Here is a 20,900-nt window from a genome sequence, read left to right as displayed (position 1 = left end):
TCACGGTGTCAGGCATGCTGCTTACCAGCACAGTTTGCTCCAGAGTAGCCAGTGGAACAACGACACTGATAAGATCCTGGCGTGTTGACACACGTCGTGTCCACCGGTGGACAGCTGTGGTTGCCAATGCTACCACATTCATCCACATCGAGGCAGTTTCCATTGCTCTCCGTGAAGCCAGCGCGGCATGCACAGGTGAAGCCGTCTCCGGGTAGGGGGATATCGGTGCACACAAACAAAGGACTACCGCAGGGATCCGCGTCACAGCTGTCCAGATCCTCTTCGCAATTCTTGCCAGTTCGACCTGGAAGTGGAGTGTTCACAGAGTGCCTTAGAGCAAGCACAATAATTACATGTGTGTGCAGTCTGCACCACGACGTGGTGCACAATAATTACATCTGTGCAGTGTGCACAATAATTACATGTGCAGTGTGCAGTGTGCAGTGTGCAGTGTGCAGTGTGCAGTGTGCAGTGTGCAGTGTGCAGTGTGCAGTGTGCACGATGACGTGGCCAACCACTAGTAGATCACTCTTTTACAGGTTTTTATAATAGAGGACACAATTGCCTTCTTCAGGCAGGCAGAATTTCAAGTATTGCCCATGAAATACATGTAGCTGTGTATGACTAGTGGCTAGTGGGCATACACTGAATGCTGCCAACCCACTCACAACCCACTACAGTGCCAAGGGGTGGACTAAATAGTGTGCGTTGTTAGGGGCCGTCCAAGGTTACCAATCGTATTTTCAAGACGAAAAGTTTTCGTTTGGGGGTGGGTGGGTTTGAAGGAGTTTAGCGTTGAAAATAATTATTATTGAATGCAGATGGAGAATGCCCAGTTACTTCTGGGGATCGAAAATTGACATCAATACAAAGGTAGAATACTTTGTGTCTTTTGCTTTATCCTACTTCAAGTCAGTCTGTGTTTTGGCATTGGTCCTGCACAGTCAATACAATCTTACACTGAGGGTTTGGCACTCCAGGGACCTGGGCAAAGGGTCGTTATAACGGATTTTATGTACCGTAAAGTACCGTTGATCTCTCCCCCCCCCCCCGCCATGCCGCTTTCCAGCTGGGTTTTCGGCAGGGGGGGGGGGGGGGGGAATTAGATCAAGGCTGTCAAGTGCAGTACGATGTAGAACAACGTGAAGTTCAGACTCGGTGAGCTGGATTGTGCCCATTTTCATCATGCACTGGCACGTATTGTGTACAGCAGTGCATGCGTCGGTTCAACATCGTATTTCGTCGTACATGCTGAAGTCGCTTCACAGATAGAAAATCGACAGGGGTGGCAATTAGAGAGGGGGTGGCAATTAGAGAGTGGGTGGCAATTAGAGAGGGGTGGCAATTAGAGAGTGGGTGGCAATTAGAGAGGAGGTGGCAATTAGAGAGGAGGTGGCAATTAGAGAGGAGGTGGCATTATAGAGGGGGTGGCAATTAGAGAGTGGGTGGCAATTAGAGAGTGGGTGGCAATTAGAGAGTGGGTGGCAATTAGAGAGTGGGTGGCAATTAGAGAGTGAGTGGCAATTAGAGAGTGGGTGGCAATTAGAGAGGAGGTGGCAATTAGAGAGGAGGCGGCAATTAGAGAGGGGGTGGCAATTAGAGAGTGGGTGGCAATTAGAGAGTGGGTGGCAATAAGAGAGTGGGTGGCAATTAGAGAGTGGGTGGCAATTAGAGAGTGGGTGGCAATTAGAGAGGGGTGGCAATTAGAGAGGGGGTGGCAATTAGAGAGGGGGTGGCAATTAGAGAGGAGGTGGCAATTAGAGAGTGGGTGGCAATTAGAGAGTGGGTGGAAATTAGAGAGGAGGCGGATCAACGGTACCTTATGGTATTAACGAAGTATGTTGTAAGCGGACCTGTAAAGTATAAATAGTTGCATAGACCACGTTTCACCAGGGGATTTCAGATCTCTATGAACTAGCGGGGTTTATGTACTAACCGGACTCGTTATAATGAAGGAAGACCTGTAATACTAAAACTTTGAAATTCTCCGTCAAGTCCAAATTTGAAATTGCAATTTGTATTTGCTCGCAGTGGGCATAGTTTGATGCGCTCCCCATGATATCAAGCGAATGGCCGAGGGCCCTCTTGATTGGTGCGAGTTGCCAGTATGATGCGCGCCAGATCTGGATTGATCGAAGAAGGATAGATTTACCATCACTGTGGATAAGAGTCATACTGTAGCTCAGTTGGTTAGAGCATTGCTCGCGAATAGCAAGGTCCCTGGTTCGAGTCCCGGTGGTGTGACTGATGATTTTTTTCTTTCTTTCATATCTGGCTTGCAAGTGTTGAGTTTCGGAGAGAAAAGAGCAGTACGTGGCATGTGGCCTCTAATTTCATACAACTTTGAAATTCTCTGTGAAGTCCAAATTTGAAATTGAAGACCTGTAATAATAATTTGATAACCGCAATCAGTAATACAAGCTGGATCGACATTTGTGTACACTGTATTCATGTATTGTAAAACTGTGGAGACAATGTGCAATAAAACGATGAAAAAATGTGAAGAAATTGTGTAGAGAAAGAAAGGGATTCAAACAAGTTTTCGTACAACACTCATCAGGAATCATCGTTGTACTAAAGGACACTGAAACAAAAATTGAACTATTATAGAAAATCTAAGTTAGAGAAATAACACTAAGAGCAACAACAGTGAAATTTACAAGTGTGAATTTTAACAATCAAAGCGAGAAATGAACAAAGGAGAAAGAAAGGAAAGACAACGTGATAACACATAACAGCAGTACATTACACCTAGAACATTAACGGCCAAGCTTGGCCGCACTAAACACGACACGTTACTTGAACAATTTCAACCCAATTATACTATCTTTCTGTACACACAAATTAGGCTTGTACAGACGCTGATAGATAGCTTCCAACACTAATTTGTGTGTACAGCACTAATTTGTGTGTACAGAAAGATAGTATAATTGGGTTGAAATTGTTCAAGTAACGTGTCGTGTTTAGTGCGGCCAAGCTTGGCCGTTAATGTTCTAGGTGTAATGTACTGCTGTTATGTGTTATCACGTTGTCTTTCCTTTCTTTCTCCTTTGTTCATTTCTCGCTTTGATTGTTAAAATTCACACTTGTAAATTTCACTGTTGTTGCTCTTAGTGTTATTTCTCTAACTTAGATTTTCTATAATAGTTCAATTTTTGTTTCAGTGTCCTTTAGTACAACGATGATTCCTGATGAGTGTTGTACGAAAACTTGTTTGAATCCCTTTCTTTCTCTACACAATTTCTTCACATTTTTTCATCGTTTTATTGCACATTGGCTCCACAGTTTTACAATACATGAATACAGTGTACACAAATGTCGATCCAGCTTGTATTACTGATTGCGGTTATCAAATTGTTGTCTCCTCGCCGTTTGTTGTAATAATAATATTAAATTAATACTCGGATGGTGAGCCAATTAAATAATTGTGAAAAGAAGAAGGACAAAATGTTACGAGTTATGACTAACTGTCCACCATCCAGTAAGGGCCTGGTCAGACTGCGGCAAATTTTGGTTGCCTGACGAAAACAGAAAAACGTCCAGAATTAGAATCGCGATCACACTACACATGTGGGGAGAATGAAAATTCAAACTTCACTTCGAGCGTCAAGTGGTAATCTCCACGAACGACGTCAAATTCCTTCACCTTGGAGATCAACAACACCTTCAGTGCAATCCTTGCAACCATCCTTATGAGTTTTGTTGTTGTCCATTGCCAATTAGCTCCTCGATATCGAGATGAAAAAATAAGTGAATCATCAGCGTCAATGGCGTATCAGCGTCAAACTCCTGTTGGAGCGGAAAAGCGTGATCCGTTCTTGCTTTTTTTTGGAGCGTCAACTCCCGCTTTTGCCGCTCTGGCGGCAAGTTACTATGGAGATTCGGATTATAATCCTAGGATTATTTCGATTTTGCCGCAGTCTGACCAGGCCCTAACTTTCGGCATTCTTTGTTGCTGAGATGCGTAGCTCGTGCTCTCCTTCGTTGCGCTCTCCTTCCCCTCTTGGACCTTTCCGAACCTGAGCCTCCCAAGTTGGAAGGTTGTTGGTTTGCGCCTTGGAGAAGTGTTGGAGCTAGGTGTCAGGTCGCCGAGTGTCTCAGTACTCTTTGTCAGTGTTGTGCCATTTTGTCGCACTCGCTGACTGTATAAGATCTGGTTACGTTGGTGGACAGTTAGTCATAACTCGTAACATTTTGCCCTTCTTCTGTTCACAATTATTAAATTAATACAGGGAAAAATGGAAAAATGTCAAAATACAGCAACTTATAGAGCTACAGCAAAAGCATAGATCGAAAACATCACGCTATACGTGTGGGAAAAAATAAAATTCAGCAGAATTTTTCAAAAACAGGGTGAAGGTGAAGAAATGACTAAAACATAATGAAAACATCAGTGAGGAGAAGCATTCCTGACACTTTCACGAGGATTAGTGCCAAACACCTGAAGTGACAAAACATTTTCCTTCCGAACACATAGTTCAGGGGACAACTTACGAATATATAACGCTTCCAAAACAGACAAATGTAATTCAGGTCTGCGGGCCAAAACTGAGAAAACATCATCTCTGTACAACTCACGACAACTATCACTAACAGACATAATTATTACTCTTGATAGCCAATTGCTGATTGTTGGAATGTCGCGTTGTTTTCGTCACCTCCAATGTCGCAGCTCTTGCCGAACTTGACACTTGACTGACTCACGACTGCCATCCGGAGCACACGAGGAGCACGCCGCACCTTCCACTCGCCAAACCTGCAAGAAAGCACCACTTTCTGCTCAATACACAGTGTTTCGGGGAATTCACCCCTCATGAGTTGAGCTTGGGTAGGCTGAGGAAGATTGTGCCTGAAAAGCACCACTTATATACGGCTCTCTAGGCCAAACCATCACCAGGGATACAAACTTACAGAGACGCTTTGTTTCCAGCGTGACAAACACCTCGTGAAGCTCCAGGTAGCAGCGTGAGTCAGAGTCGCTCATGGAGTTGTGCTAAACAGACATTGAGAGCCAGTTTAGCTATTCACAACGCTGTCGCCTTCAACAACTAGTCACACGTCCTCGTGAGGGACAACAATACTACTCAAGCTCAACTAATGAGGGGTGAATTCCCCGAAACATTGTGTATTGAGCAGGGAGTGGTGCTTTCTTGCAGGTTTGACGAGTGGAAGGTGCGGCGTGCTTCTCGTGTGCTCCGGATGGCAGTCGTGAGTCAGTCAAGTGTCAAGTTCGGCAAGAAGCGTGTGTTCCTAGTTGGAACAATCAACTTCATTCAATAATTAATAGTTAATACATAACTCACCGGGATCGCACGTCTCGCAATCAAGCTGGGTGAATGTTTCCGTCAAGTCAGAAGCGTCTGGAGGCCGTTGACAAGTTCCATAGCAGCCGCAAAGCGTGACCGGGATAGTCACATAGGCTTTTTCAAAGTTATTATCACTCACGGTTGCACTCAGCTTAACCTGACTACCTCTCGGATGCCTCTCGGTCGGTCTCCATGACAACCGGAGAGTGTTTGAGGACTCTTCTTGAGTGGAAATAGCAATTCCATAGTCATGGTGGATTATGTAGTAAATGCCTACATTGGCTGCAGCCCTGCCGGTCACGCTGACTGAGCATGTACGGTTGAATGTACAGTGTAGAGCTGATGATGGGCTTACGGTTATGATAGGTGGAGTGCGCGCTGGTCGTAGAAACACACGAAACACACACACACATATATTATGTACACATGTGCACATACGCACATACACACACACACACACATACAAACGGCACACTCACGTATGTACACACACACACACATACACGCACACACATGCCCCCCCACACACACAGACACACACACACACACACACACACACACACACACACACGCACACGCATGCCCCCCCCCCCCCCCACACACACACAGACAGACACACACACACACTATTGGGGACAAGTTCACAAATGTTCCATGAGAGATGTGGAGCACTCACGGAGCGATAAATAACACTGAGTGTGCACAGATGCTTATTTTTATTTTATTTTATTTTTTATACTGAAGTGCACAGTCTAGCAGAGAATGGAATGGGAAGACAGAACTGACTGTTCCAGGAGAAATGTCTAGAACACAATAGAGGTCAACCCTATGCCGTTCGAGGATATTGCTGGTGCATGAAAAGTCCCATGCAGAAAACAATGATCAAGCAACGCCTCATCATTGCTCACTGCGTGACACTTGAAGTAGGAGCTATATTTGTCTATTCAGAAAGTGGTGGACATCACGCAACTGCATTGTAAAAATGTAAATAAAATGGGGGTTTGTCAACTGACAGCCGCTCTATTTAGTTGCTATTCACTCGCTGGATGAAAATTCTTTTATCAGTGACTTTGAAACAAATTATTGACGTTTTGTGCCAGTCACCCATCGTCAGAATGAAGTCAATAATATTTGTCCAGTTGTCCTTACCCTTACCTTAAAGGGGAAGTTAAAGCTAAAATAAAAATTTCACCAGTTGTAGTCTTCGGGGTGCTGAGTCAAATGGTCGTGGTCCGAGGAAGCTGAGACGCTCCCTTCCTACTTTAATCCCAATCGAACTCGCGCACTTCCACCGAAACTGGGTGACTGCGCCCTACTAGATGGGGATTTGTATGCAAAATGTCACTAAAAGCGCCATTTCGTTCTTATAAAAGCACGGATGACCGCGATTGGCCCATATGTTGTAGTCTTTTGGACGCTGAGTCGACTGGTTTTGGTCCGAAAAGGCTGCGATGCAGCGTTCCTCCTTTATTCCCAATCGAACATGGTTGAACAAGCGGTCACGTGCTCCTGCGTACACCAGTCACCTAGTCACCGTGCCTTCAGGGTACAACTTACTAGCCTATTTGACCTTTTTTGGGTGCAGTCCTGTCACTCGAGTTGAACTCGAGTTGAACCCTGGTGTGAAAGTTGTCGCCTGCTGGCGTGGTGACCAGGTGATTTGGGCACCCAGGAGCACGTGACCGCTTGTTCAACCATGTTCGATTGGGAATAAAGGAGGAACGCTGCATCACAGCCTTTTCGGACCAAAACCAGTCGACTCAGCGTCCAAAAGACTACAACATATGGGCTAATCGCGGTCATCCGTGCTTTTATAAGAACGAAATGGTGCTTTTAGTGACATTTTGCATACAAATTCCCATCTAGTAGAGCGCAGTCACCCAGTTTCGATGGAAGTGCACGAGTTCGATTGGGATTCAAGTAGGAAGAGAGCATCTCAGCTTTCTCGGACCAAGACCATTCGACTCAGCACCCCGAAGACTACAACTGGTGAAATTTTGATTTTTGCCTTAACTTCCCCTTTAATTCAGGCCATTGTTCCCAAAAGGAAATGTGTCTTTCCCCATGCGATTTGGTCAAGGGAAATTCATTTTTCCTCCGCATTTTCTGTTTATATACATATCTAGAAGGCTGACGATCATGAATCTTGGAATATTTGTCAGGCTTTTGAAATTTTCAAGTATCGGAATAGGACGCGAAATGTCGTGAATTTTCGGTATTCGGCCGTACTTCAGAAATTGAGAATACTGGTGTGAAAAGTAGTCTTTATTAGACTAATCCACACGTAAGAAATGCACTCTGCTACTATGGCCACCCAACTGGCCTGAAGATTCACCGGAAATTTGGTCATGGCACATAAAAACCCGCCGACTTTCTTCGATGTTCCCAAAAGGGACCGTTGGCCTGATCCGAGACCCAGATATACCTCATTTTCACCAGATTTCAGGAACCAGTATATCTAGCGCATATACCTTCCGTAAACGTGGATATATAACTGATGGAGCCTTTTTGATGTTTTGATGGTGATTGGACCGTCTCCATGGTAACCAAATTTGGTCATATATTTGTGATTCACTAGCATGCGGAATACGGCAATGTTTTGCGAGGTTGACATTTGCCAAAGTAAACATTGCTAAACAGTCTCTAAAGGGATGTACTTCTGAAGTAGGTCTTCTTTTGTGTAACAAGATTCACTTGAACAATATTCAACAAAGTATGGATGCTTTATGCCGTTCTCCTGAACTTTCGATGATTGTTTCCTCCGCGCAGTTGCATTTTTGTCAGAAAATATCGCTTTAGCTGTAATGTGGTACGGCAGAGGGAAATGTCTACAGTAGCAGAGTCCTTTCTGGAAAGGGACTCAAAAGTGATTCCAATGGAAACTAAGGACTTTGTTGCGAAGCGTACACACACTTCAGGACCTTGTCATAGCGCCACCGATTACTGGCAATCTGAACGTGAGCGTAAAGGGGTAAGGCATCCTGCAGCTTCATAACTCGAAAAGAAATGGTGAGCACACTTGCTCCTTCCCTGAGCACTGCAAATTCACAACTCAGTTCACTGCATGTTGCTAATGATTCAGTGATTCTGATGGAGTGGATTTGCTGTGCCCAGGGAAAGAGCATGTGTGCTCATCACTTCTCGTTGATCTGAACGTGGACCATAAAATAGAGTAGTAATCAGATGATTCAACGGATGATAACGGTTTCATCGAACTTGCAAGAGATATGGACCTAGACAACTACCTGGTGACGAATGGAGAGGATGATGATGTTGGTGCCTGTCCTGTTGATAGTGAGTACGACGGCAAAAAAAACGCTGACCCGCTGGAGCAACGCGTTGGGTGAAATAGACCGGTGTTTATGATAGGCGTCCTGAAATTGAACTAGACTAATCCCTTCACGATCACCATGAGATCACTTCAGCATCACCCACTTGCCAATCGCGAGATATACACACCCTGTACATCTCTAAACAATATTGGACGAGTAAATACTGCGCGATACCCGCGATACGGACAAGGCCAACATTAGCTCGGAGACCGACAATCTTGAGAGATTCATTGTAATTCTGTTTGTCTGGCTCCACATTCTTACAAATGATCTGAGAGTGCGAATTTTTCAAGCAGCCGTGCGCCCCAAGCCGATGCCCTACATCCAGTTTCATCCCGAGATTGCCGTCCTATTAATTTTATTATAGCCGATCCCGGCCAGAACCACCAGTGTCTTGCTGTTGATGTGCAATATAAGGGCGTTTGACAACAAGAATGTGGACAACACAATGTCGTTGTAAATGGTGTAGACAAACCACGATATGTTACTGTTCTAAGTATGGAGTTCGACTGCATTTCGATCGCGGGTCGAATGTCACGGTGTATACGAGAAACGAACGGTAGCTGTCGAAAACACTAAGAAACATTTCTGGACACTCCTTGACGACTATTACATATTTTTTCTTCTCCATTACTGCTTGTTCATGTTTGCATTGCTCCACAAACACTTTGAAGACAACATAATTCGTTATAATTATCATATTGTATCTTCCCTTCATAAAAACCAGGGTCATTTTGGTACGCGATCCGGCCAACGTTCCCTTTTGGGAACATATAAATATTTCCATAACGCATGGACATATTCAGTTCAAACTTATAAACATGCTCAATTGGTCCAATACAAGCCAAAACAAAAGAAAAAAACTGCAAGAACTCGCTGAATTCTTGTGACGGCCAAATTAAGGTTCATTAAATCAACCAAAACCTTGTGGAAGATGCTCTGTCACCATAGGCTATTGAGCACGATGCTGAGACAAGACATTACGAGGGTGACATGGATTCTATCCATCCATGTGTTTAAGAAAAGTTTGAACAATTTAGTCCCGTGATCCAACTTTCGAGCGCCATATCTTTATCTTCGTTTCTCCTATCGCAAAAGCGATTACACCATTGGAAAGCTTGGAGCGTCCTCTTCGATCTACATATCTCGATTTTCCCAACAGGACTCACAACAATGGACGTACGACAGTTTTATGGTACGCAAAAAATATCAGTCCATATGGACTGATGCAAGGGAAAGGGTTTTTATAAGAACACTAGATACTTTCAGGAGTATAAGCTGAAATTGAAACACTCGTGATTCGCCAGACAATAGTCAGTGCAGCCTATACTAAATACTACATACATCTTCACAACTCTCTCAAAACGGTCTCTGGGCCACACCAATCACTAAAAGAAAATAAGAGTTGTTAAAAATCTCTATACCTTCGCATGCAAAGACGCAAATGCACACAATCAAGTAGACACTTCCTTCTATCAAACGTTTTCTTTTCCTTCTCTTCAGGATAGTACAGCAAGAGAAGGAATCCTGGAGCATATCCCGAAGGGAAGGGAAAGAAAACGTTTGATAGACGGACGTAGATTGCGAAACTATTTTCACTACCTCCAAACTACCGCTTGAGATACTAAATCATTTGCATTTTTGGGCAAGGCCCGTCTTGAGGAATGAGCTGATACTACGATGGCAAAAAAATAACGGTGAGATAAAAGGTAGATGTAAAAAAGAGAAGAAACACATGAGAACGAGTTATGCAGCAACTATCCACGACTGTTTACATTTTAGTACTGGCTCAGGAAATCTGGGTGCGAGGTGTGACTTTCACTCTGGTGTGGTTTATACCGTATTTTCGCAGATGAGACTGATAGGTTGTTCTCAGTTAAAAGTGGCAGCCACACTTGTGGCACTCAGCCTTTCAGGTTTGAGCCGTGTCGTTACAATATATCCACAAGCAGGATGTCACACTCCATTGTACGTCGCATCCAATCCTTTGCCGCATGAGAAGTTAAGTGTCAAAATTTGCTAACACTTGTACAGTAAAACCTGTAACTAAAGACCACCGTGACTAGCGACCAGCCTGGTACTACAGTAAAACCTGTAACTAAAGACCACCTTGACTAGCGACCAGCCTGGTACTACAGCACAACCTGTAACTAAAGACCACCGTGACTAGCGACCAGCCTGGTACTACAGTAAAACCTGTAACTAAAGACCACCGTGACTAGCGACCAGCCTGGTACTACAGTAAAACCTGCAACTAAAGACCACCGTGACTAGCGACCAGCCTGGTACTACAGTAAAACCTGTAACTAAAGACCACCGTGACTAGCGACCAGCCTGGTACTACAGTAAAACCTGTAACTAAAGACCACCGTGACTAGCGACCAGCCTGGTACTACAGTAAAACCTGTAACTAAAGACCACCGTGACTAGCGACCAGCCTGGTACTACCGGCCACTTTGCCAGGCAAGGACGGTCTCACATTCATGTATGGTTGTGTGGTGCAAACCTCTAACTAAAGACCACCTGCCACTAAAGACCGCTTCCTCTGACCCCAAGGGGTGGCCATTAGTCACCAGTTTTACTGTACACGAGTGCGAGGCGGCTTGCACTCCGGACTATTTGCTGCTTACCAATAGACGTGGTGATGGCAGCCAGATCCTTCTTGGTTGAAAATGTGCTCTTGGCCAGGTTCAAGTTTCCGTTAGACAGAACGTAATCAGCGATGCAGGATTCATCGCCCTCGCATTCAGGGACGGTGCGAGATGTGTCCACACTTCCTATCATTGGGGGATTGGTAGGGTTGAATGTTGCATAGCTTTGATCAGAAGTGTATGAGAATGGACTTGTGCTCTTCTTTACCTGAACTGTGTTGCAAAGTATAAACATACAAATCGGGCAAAGACGGCGCACATGCACACACGCACATACACACATATACACACGTGCACACACATACACACACATACATACATACATACATACACACACATACATACATACACAGACATACACACACATGCACACATACACAGACATACACACACACACATACACATACGCACACGCACACCAAAATCCAGACATATGCACAAAGGTGGAATCCCTATGATGTTGAGAATGGCCGAATAGTACCTCCCTCTGGCATAGGTCCTCATCTTCCTATTTCTCTCTGAGTGTTAATACTGTTCGAACTTGGCTTGTAATTACCGGTACATATACTTCCTATTGACTGTTTTCTCATTTTCTAAAGTACAGCTTTAGTCCGCCACACTTTTTATTCTATCGCCATCATAATATTGGGCATCAATGCCCATTTGGTTTGCGATGTAAAATAAAAACTCTAACACACCTACAAACAAGAACTTGAGAACATGATAGTCCATTGGCCCTTAACCATACAAACTCAAAAGTATACAGAGAATTGCACCCTCTAAATTTTCAAGTACCCGGATGGCAACCTATGGAATATATTTAAAATGGAAACATGGAAAAAACGGCGGGGCACAAGCTATGCCTTAGAGCTCACCAACTAAATCAGATTTTGAACAGTAGGCTGTAGTTTGGGGACTCTAAACGCATAGCTTGTGCCCCGCCGTTTTTTCCACGTTCCCATCCAATGTTTTGACTGAGTACCTCGACAATAATCTACCACCATCCAACGCACAACACCGTGATAACCAGTGGGCCTTGTCTTCGCTACACAAGCCATTGTTTAAGCATGGTGTAGTCAATGATTCTTGCGTGCTACAGGCTACTGCTGGTAAGTGAATATTACATGACCACAGTGGAGTTTCAAAAGTAAGTATTCCCCCCCCCCCCCCCCCCGCCGCCCCGTATCCAGAACGAGTGAATGCGTGTACTGACCCCATGTACGTGCAAGCTTAGCTGACACTGCCGAGGAAGTGCCGATAATAAAATATTTTTAATGTTAAAATATTAGTGAGTTCTCCAAACTGGCAAAATTCCTACATTGTTTCGCTTGCTGCCTGATCAGTGTCTGGTTGGTCAATATGTCCTTGTTGCCACGGTCAATGTCAAGGAGACCAACCGCATGCTGATGCTCCGGCACTGCCGGCACTGCAGGTCATAGAACAACAAGAAACAGTGAAACACACTTTAACAACCGGCGAGGAGACGACAATTTGAAAACCGCAAATCAATAAGATGAGCTGAATCGATACGTGTATACCGTATTTTTGTTGTGAAGTGTCAAACGATGGAAAACAATGTGCAGTAAATAAAACGATGGAAGAAGAAAGGAATAGTGAAGAAAAACTCGGATGTTGAGCCAATAGTAATATTTTAAGAGAAAATGATCTTTAAGTTACTAGTTATGCCTAGCAGTCACCAAGGTAACGAGATAATATCGAATCAGATAGTGCGACAACCTTTTTCGAGCATTATCCGCCAATGCGTACCGCTCACCGCACGTTATAGAGAGTACGGGCAAGCTATCATCATCCTATATTGCACACTCTGGTAGTTTTCTTGTTGTTGTTGTGCTGTCACTTGCCTTGTCACAAGTGTAGTGTGTTGTGTTAGCCCTTTCCTGAACTGATAGCCTAAAGTTGGATCACCTGCAGTTACAGGACTACCTCCCTTCCAAAGAGGATATACAGTCAACTTCGCTAATAACGACTGCGGATATAACGACAATTCGCGAATAACGACAGAATTTTCCATGCTCAGAGCAAAGTTCCATCCGACTGTAAGACATACAATGAGACTTCGGGTATAACGACACTTCGCGAATAAGGACACTTTTCTGATGCCCCGCCGCCGAGTGTCGTTATAATATTATGCAAAGTTGACTGTACCCCTCTTCCTGTCAACCAGTTTTAAACTAGTCTCTTACTCTGCATTGCTACGGCTAGTATGGGATCACTCTGGACGGAGACGTTGGCAGCGAAGTTTCCAACGCGAGCAATAATGCTGTTGGTGCTTGGGTGATGTGTAAAGTGTCCTCCGCCATACTGCCCGGCCATGTGTATGGTCCCATGCTTCGAGAAGACTTGAACAGTCTTGCTGGACAGGCCTTGCGCTAAACAACATGCAGCAAGGAAGACACACCATAACACCATCACAGCATAACACCATCACACCATACTCACTCGATTAGAAGTGGGCGGCTTCCTTTTTCAATGCCAATTTCGAGGAGGCTTCTATTCAAGAGGGGCTTCTATTCAAGAGGGGCTTCTATTCGAGAGGGGCTTCTATTCGAGAGGGGCTTCTATTCGAGAGGGGCTTCTATTCGAGAGGGGCTTCTATTCGAGAGGGGCTTCTATTCGAGAGGGGCTTCTATTCGAGAGGGGCTTCTAATCGAGAGGAGCTTCTATTCGAGGAGGGGCTTCTATTTTCTCAATCCATACCAGTATTCCAATCGAATATCTAAAACTTTCATATGCACAGCAACTCGGCCCCGATCGAGTTAGTTTACACAGACTGCGTTGACCAGGACATGTAGTACTATGTGAATGCATATGTTTCGTGCGCACCCAACCTTAAATGGCACTACCTGGTCACCCCATGCTTCGCGAATAGTAGCCCGGGCTTCCATTCGACACGGGCTTGTATTGTATTTATTCAAACAGTCCTTGTAGGGGGTATTATTTAAGAGCGTCTCTTTTTCGAGAGGGTTTCTATTCGAGTGAGTATGCTAACGGCATAATAGCATAACTGGTTGGTACACTCAGCACAATCACTGAGGAACAAAACATGCTATAAAGCTAGTTTGTTCCAAGCTGAGTTTCAAATAGAAAAGTGAAAAGTGATCAAAGAACAACACAGTCAAGACGTGCGTCTGGTACAGTGATTTTCCACATAGTCGACGACAAGAATTTCGCGCTGTTCGGAATTCCACCCCCCACCCCCCCCCCCCCCCCCAACACACCCTCAGACCTCAGACCTGCCCATCGCGAAAGCAATGATAGCGAACAGCTATGTTAGACATAGCAACTTGTGCTGGGATTACACCATTCAACAGCTTGCAAGGCTGATGAATTGACCGCCACTAATTCTAGCCTGGTATCCACCACATAGCTGATTGAAGTGACTTTTTCTGGCCAGTGAATCCAACACACCCACACTCATACACACATAATTAAACACTATCACTCCCCCCCCCCACACCCACCCACCCACCCACCCACCCACGCACCCACGCACCCACCCACCCACGCACACATCAACTTACTTATTCTGATGGCGACGCGTGTGATTGATGTGAAGTTGGCGGCATTGCCGACTGGGAACACCTGCATCCGAGCAGTGACCTGCATGCTATAACCACTGGCTCCACTCATGTGCCCTAGAACAAACTCTCCCACAACGTGAAAGTCAAACCTGCGTCCGCTGAGAGTAACAAGATGAGGATCTCCACAGACATAACCTGGATAGGAGATACCAAACCGACAAGAGGTTGCTCGGTTTGCTGTTTGATTTTATTTTAATTCGCAGCGACCAAACGAGCTGAGGTAGTCACTAACAATGAAGCGAATGAAAGTGCCAAGAAGAACGAGGGGACTTGAAAAAGCAGAACATATTGGACGATGGAGAAGGCATAGGTTGAGTGTTATAGAGTGACCACTGTACCAGACAACCACCGTTACTACATCTCTTATTGGCCACTGGCTATCGTGAGAATAAAGATTTGAAACTGACAAGTAAAACACCTGTCTAACCACCTTTCAAAGCACATTTCATAACAATACTTACTTTGCAGAACCCGAACACGCTTGCCAACAGCATTCGCAGAGTTTCGGTTCAGAAAGAAATGAGACAATATACCGCCAGTGTGGCAGGATTCACGCAATGCCTCGTCCCCGGCTGAGAGCGACTGGTAGGGTCGATGGAGACCATAATCAATCAGTTCTCCACCATGTTTATGATAGCAACAGTGCTGTTGGAATAAGGAAAAACAGATTTTAAAAGCATTTGGAGCATAGCAGGAGCATAGCAGACTCTGGCATACAGAGGGCAAACTTCACAATGTTCACAGATACACAAATACATGTATACATATGCATGCATACACATATATTATATACATATGCATGCATGTTATATACATATGCATGCATGCATGCATACACATAATATATGCATGCATGCATACACATAATATACATATGCATGCATGCATGCATACACATATGCAGCCGTGCACGCATTTAAAGTATGCTTGCATATGAATTATGAAGTAAACTCGGAGTTAGTTTTTTATTGCTCATGACCTTGGTACAGAGCCTAGTACACACACTTGAGAGGCATCAAACGCCTTTCTGCTGTAACTGTTGTTGTCTGATGATCGATTAAAACCGAGAAACTGAGAGTTACAGCAGAAATGAATTTGATTCCTCTCAAGCGTGTGAATCATAAAGTAAATGTGCACACATAACCCCCCCCCCCCCCCCCAACCCACACTCACACAATGTGTCCACATAAAACATACACACACACACACGCACGCACACACACGCAAACACACTCTTAATATCAATGCAATCTCTATTATTCTCTATCCAATGCTGGGAATTTGGAAAGGACTTTTGTGCATCAATGAACAATGTGGCTTATATGTGCTATTCTGTTCTTGTCGGTATACGGCTTGTATCTCTTTGTCTGTTATATTTGGTCCTCCTGTCTACATGCAGGTTTGTCGAGCCAAAGGTTCGATGGACTTCTCATGTGCTCTGGATGGCAGTCGTGAGTCAGTGAAGTGAGAATTCAAGTCAACAGGAAAAGCGCGAGCTCCCACTTAGGGAGCAACGCACAATTCCTCCTATTTACTGCTGAATTATATAAATCCCCTCGCAGGACAGCCAGCCAGCCAGTCAGTCAGTCAGTCTGCCACTCTGTATGTATACCTATGCCCCTCTCTCTCACTCACTCACTCTCTCTCTCTCTCTCTCTCCCGCCCTCTCTCTCTCTCCCCCCCCCGCTCTCTCTCTCTTTCTCTGTCTCTCTCTCTCACGCTCTGTATCTCTCTCTCTCTCTCTCTCTCTCTCTCTCTCTCTCTCTCTCTCTCTCTCTCTCTCTCTCTCTCTCTCTCTCTCCCCTCTCTCTCTTTCTCTGTCTCTCTCACGCTCTGTATCTCTCTCTCTCTCTCTCTCTCTCTCTCTCTCTCTCTCTCTCTCTCTCTCTCTCTCTCTCTCTCTCTCTCTCTCTCTCTCTCTCTCTCTCTCTCTCTCTCTCTCTCTCTCTCTCTCTCTCTCTCTCTCTCTGTCTCTCTCTCTCTGTCTCTCTGTCTCTCTCTGTCTCTCTCTGTCTCCCTCTGTCTCTCTCTGTCTCTGTCTCTCTCTGTCTGTCTGTCTGTCTGTCTGTCTGTCTGTCTGTCTGTCTGTCTGTCTGTCTGTCTGTCTGTCTGTCTATCTCCCTGTCTCCCTGTCTCCCTGTCTCTCTGTCTCTCTGTCTCTCTGTCTGTCTGTCTGTCTGTCTGTCTGTCTGTCTGTCTGTCTGTCTGTCTGTCTCTCTCTCCCCCTCTGTCTCTCTCTGTCTCTCTCTCTCCTCTTCTCCCCTCCCCTTTCTCTCTCGTCAACTTACGGAAGCTATTAGAGTACTCGGACCCAGTTGTATGGGACTGGAGTCAAAGCAGTCACGAAAGAGGAAATTGGCAGTAACGTTACGTCTCGCAAACACGGCGCTAGCTTGAACTATATCTCTTTGGGCCGGGCACTGAGTCAGGTCCTGGGATGCTTGCGATATTGTTGATGCATTTATCACCGAGTCGCGGCAGTGCTTCCTGGCACGCAGCCTAGCGCTGCAGCCATTGGTTAGGTTGTACACCCCGCTGACTGGCCTGACGTGGGCAGTTCCAGAGGTAGCCAGGACTCTCCCAGCCGCCATTACTGGATACGGAAAGCCTTGCCAGCTGATTCCGTGTTTTGGATAGTTGAACACAGCAAAAGACTGGCACTCATCACTGATTATTGCAGCCTGGAACGTGTTACGCTGCAAAGAACAGGACAACAAACGGAGAGGACAGCGAAGGCAAATGACCAGTAAGAAGAGAATGTTTTGATGGATGTGTTACGGAAAGGAGCAATTTTACTTTCAAAATAATTGAACACTGTAGATGGTGAATTATATTGTGTCATCACAAACAAGATGTTTACTTCTACAGGGGTTTTTAAAGGGGAAGTATACCTTAAAATAAAATGTTCACCAGTTGTAGTCTTCGGGGTGCTTTCCTATAATTATTTTTTGGCCAGTTTGGCACCAGCAATACAAATGCTCTATCAATACTCTTCTACTCTTTTCTCATCATGATGACTCAGCGCTCGCTAACCTTGTTGTGTTGATTGTTCTCACGGATCTCTCTCCAGGTTGTGAAGACGGCTTCGCGCGGGCGAAAGTCATCGCGCGGCCTATACTGATTTAGCACGGCTTGTTTGATAGCTGTGAACGTGGCGTTGTCCACAGTCTCATTGACGTGATGTGTTTCCATGGTGCCATTCGAACAGGCCTGGTTTCCAGCGCGTGATGTCCAGTAAGGTGCGATGATGGCATTGCTTTCTTTCACACGTGAGTTGAGGTTGTAGATGCCGGAGAAGCCGTTCAGTGACATCAGACCCTCAAACGACACCTGTGACGCAAGCAAACCATCAGCAAAGTGAGTAACATTGAGAAGACTGTTTGAAAATGCAGCCCACCACTTCACAACTACTCCAAGCAACAAGGCAAGAGAGATATGCCAACCAAGTTAAACTTACTGAGACTTGACGGTGCTCGGTGAACTTTGACGCATAGACAAATGGATAGTCCAGATTGACAACATTGCTCCTGACCAAGGACGAGTTGCTTGCTGTGAAGAGTTCACTGCTCAGTTCTGCACATGTACAAAGACAACACAATTGCGGCGGCACAGTCAGACCTCGCTTCTCCGGACCTCTTTTATCCGGATCCCTCGCCATCCGGAAGAACATCGTTGGTTACCGATTTACAGCACATGTCATGCATACATACAGCATGTGTGTTCGATTATCCGGTTCCCTCGCCTATTCGGATATTTTTGTGGAAAACGGATGTGTGCGGTTAAGCGAGGTCTGACTGTACAGTGGGTACTCTCACTATGACTACTACATTCTTACTTTACACCTATTCAACTCCCAAGCTATTTTCCCTTTGCTGTGACTGAACAATTGACCGTAATACTGCACTATCCCATTATGACCATGCTTAAAGACGCAGCGTCTTTTCAGAAGTATTTAGATCTTCTTTTCAGCAAACGGCCTCATTCATCTGCATCGCTTGTATTGTATACCTGTGTTTACTGCTTACTGCTTACTGCTGCTTTATTGTTCCAAGTATCAGTTTAGTTTAGTTTAAATATCTCCTATTATTATTATTTTATTTTTTTTCCTCACCCCACACCCCTCTACCCTGTTATCGGCCCTCTTAAGAGTTGTGTTCATCACTGTTGAGGCTTCCGATGGAAAATAAAAGAATACTACTACTACTACTACTAATATTCCTGAATATGTTCAGGTCTGGGGCATCATTTATTTATTCCCATAGCTATGCAAAAGACGTTACTTCAGTAACATCTGGCACTAGCCAGGGTCCACGCAGTGTTTGTTTGTTTGTTTGTTTGTGCCGTCGGCATGCCTGGCGCTATCCCGTACCTGTCCTGTACCGTACTGTACCATCAAAGACAGCTGGCCACAATATTCAAATAGGGCTTTCAAATCATAACATGAAGCAACTTGGAAGAGTGAGTATGAATGCGAAGCGTGTCGGGGGAATGCATGCAGGGCGATAGTGCGGGTTGAATCCCAGGTTATGTCTTGAAAAAAAGAGAAATGAAACATTTATAACATCCCTATGCGTTTTTTTGCCTAGGTCATCAAAGTGGTAGACGGTGTCGTATAACACTCGAATGCAAAGAGAAACTTTGTTTCCTTCGCTCAGGGCCCTACTCTATGCTTTTTTGCCTCGCTCATCATGCTTGTTATTCGAACAGACGGAAACATGCACGATGAGCTAGGCAAGAAAGCATAGCGTAGGGCCCTGAGTAGTGGAGTAGTAGTAGCAGTAGATTTTATTATTTTACTAGGGGAGTCCCAACAGGCGTTGCCTTTTTACTGGCAACCCTAGGTGAATTTTTACCATGTTTACATACAGAGTAAGAGACAGGGCCTGACGGCAGTCAGTGAGAATTTCCAAGCTCTTTGGGTAATTTTATTTTTTATTCTTATTTTACTAGGGAATTCCCTACAGGCGTCATCGCCTTCTTACAGGGAACCCTAAGAAAGTCTTGATGGATGATCGAAATTCAGCAGGTGAATTAGAAAAGCGGTAAGCAGGTGGCAGTGCATTCCACCTCTCAGCACCTACGTAAGAAATTGCACTGAAACCACAGCGTGTGCTAGCAGGGGGTAAAACAAGCGCGGCAGACACTCATCAATGCGATCATCCCATCCCGTTGTAAGTTCATGAATCTGTACATAGAAAGATCCCACGCTAGGGTTACTGTTAACCCATTGAGGGCTAGAGGGCCTTTCATCTGAGGCTCTGAAGAAAATGCTAAAAATAGGGCCAATATACAGCTCCACAACTTCATAGTCTAGGCAACTAGGTTGTTGAACTCTTGTGAAATGTTGACCAAGGCTATGATCATCACGCTGACCAACTCGATATAGTTCCTAGAAAGGGGAACAAAATGCTATATGACACGTAAGTTCATCTAAATTGCGTAAAATACGAAAAAGTCGCCAATTTGAGTTGAATCACCGGACGAAAAAGAAGAAAAAAAAGTATTCAAGCGAGATTCGTACCCGCAACCTCTCGTACTGAATGCAGGAAATGTACCGCTCGACTCTGGGGTCTCTTTCAACCCTACGCTGGAACACGGAGCTTAGTACGGTAGGATAGCCTGTCAGCCCGAGTATATTCGGGCTCAGCGCCCTGACGTCATTCTGAATCCCGAATATGTTCGGGCTCAGCAGTCAATGGGTTAAAGCAGAAATGTTCGGCGGTGTAATATTTTCGGTATTCTCCAAAATCGGCGGTTCGGTGGAGGAAAATTTTCGGTAAAACCCGTGTTACAGGTAAGTCTGCTTATTATGTATAGTTGTACCGGTAGTACCGACATTTTCCGTGCGTTTTTTCTGTAAAAAATGTTGGCACCGAAGTTACCGAAAATAAAACACCACCGGAAATTTCTGCTTCTACTGTAAAATGAATGGCTGGAACGAAGGTGTCATGCCAGTATTAGTCCTGTAAGAGGGCTAATTGTATCGATGGTGAACATTTGGCGATTTTG

The 20,900-nt window shown here is 44.9% G+C and overlaps 1 protein-coding gene across 1 annotated transcript in view; it reads right to left on the bottom strand.

Annotated features, from left to right (window-relative positions):
- The window catches only part of LOC135813147 (uncharacterized), a 43,175-nt gene that overhangs the window by 17,847 nt on the left and 4,428 nt on the right, over positions 1-20,900 (bottom strand). The window contains exons 5-14 of the mRNA XM_065326363.1: positions 18,349-18,464; positions 17,925-18,221; positions 17,180-17,587; positions 15,353-15,536; positions 14,832-15,026; positions 13,494-13,679; positions 12,608-12,715; positions 11,269-11,502; positions 5,304-5,684; positions 26-304 (exon numbers count right to left, since the gene is read on the bottom strand). Of these exons, the coding sequence (XP_065182435.1) occupies positions 26-304; positions 5,304-5,684; positions 11,269-11,502; positions 12,608-12,715; positions 13,494-13,679; positions 14,832-15,026; positions 15,353-15,536; positions 17,180-17,587; positions 17,925-18,221; positions 18,349-18,464 (2,388 nt within the window). The remainder of the gene's footprint in view (positions 1-25; positions 305-5,303; positions 5,685-11,268; positions 11,503-12,607; positions 12,716-13,493; positions 13,680-14,831; positions 15,027-15,352; positions 15,537-17,179; positions 17,588-17,924; positions 18,222-18,348; positions 18,465-20,900) is intronic.

This window comes from Sycon ciliatum, chromosome 3 (assembly GCF_964019385.1).
Source record: "Sycon ciliatum chromosome 3, ocSycCili1.1, whole genome shotgun sequence".
Taxonomy (NCBI): domain Eukaryota; kingdom Metazoa; phylum Porifera; class Calcarea; order Leucosolenida; family Sycettidae; genus Sycon; species Sycon ciliatum.
The sequence above is the reverse complement of the archived record's forward strand: the minus strand, read 5'-3'. Positions and strand labels throughout refer to the sequence as shown.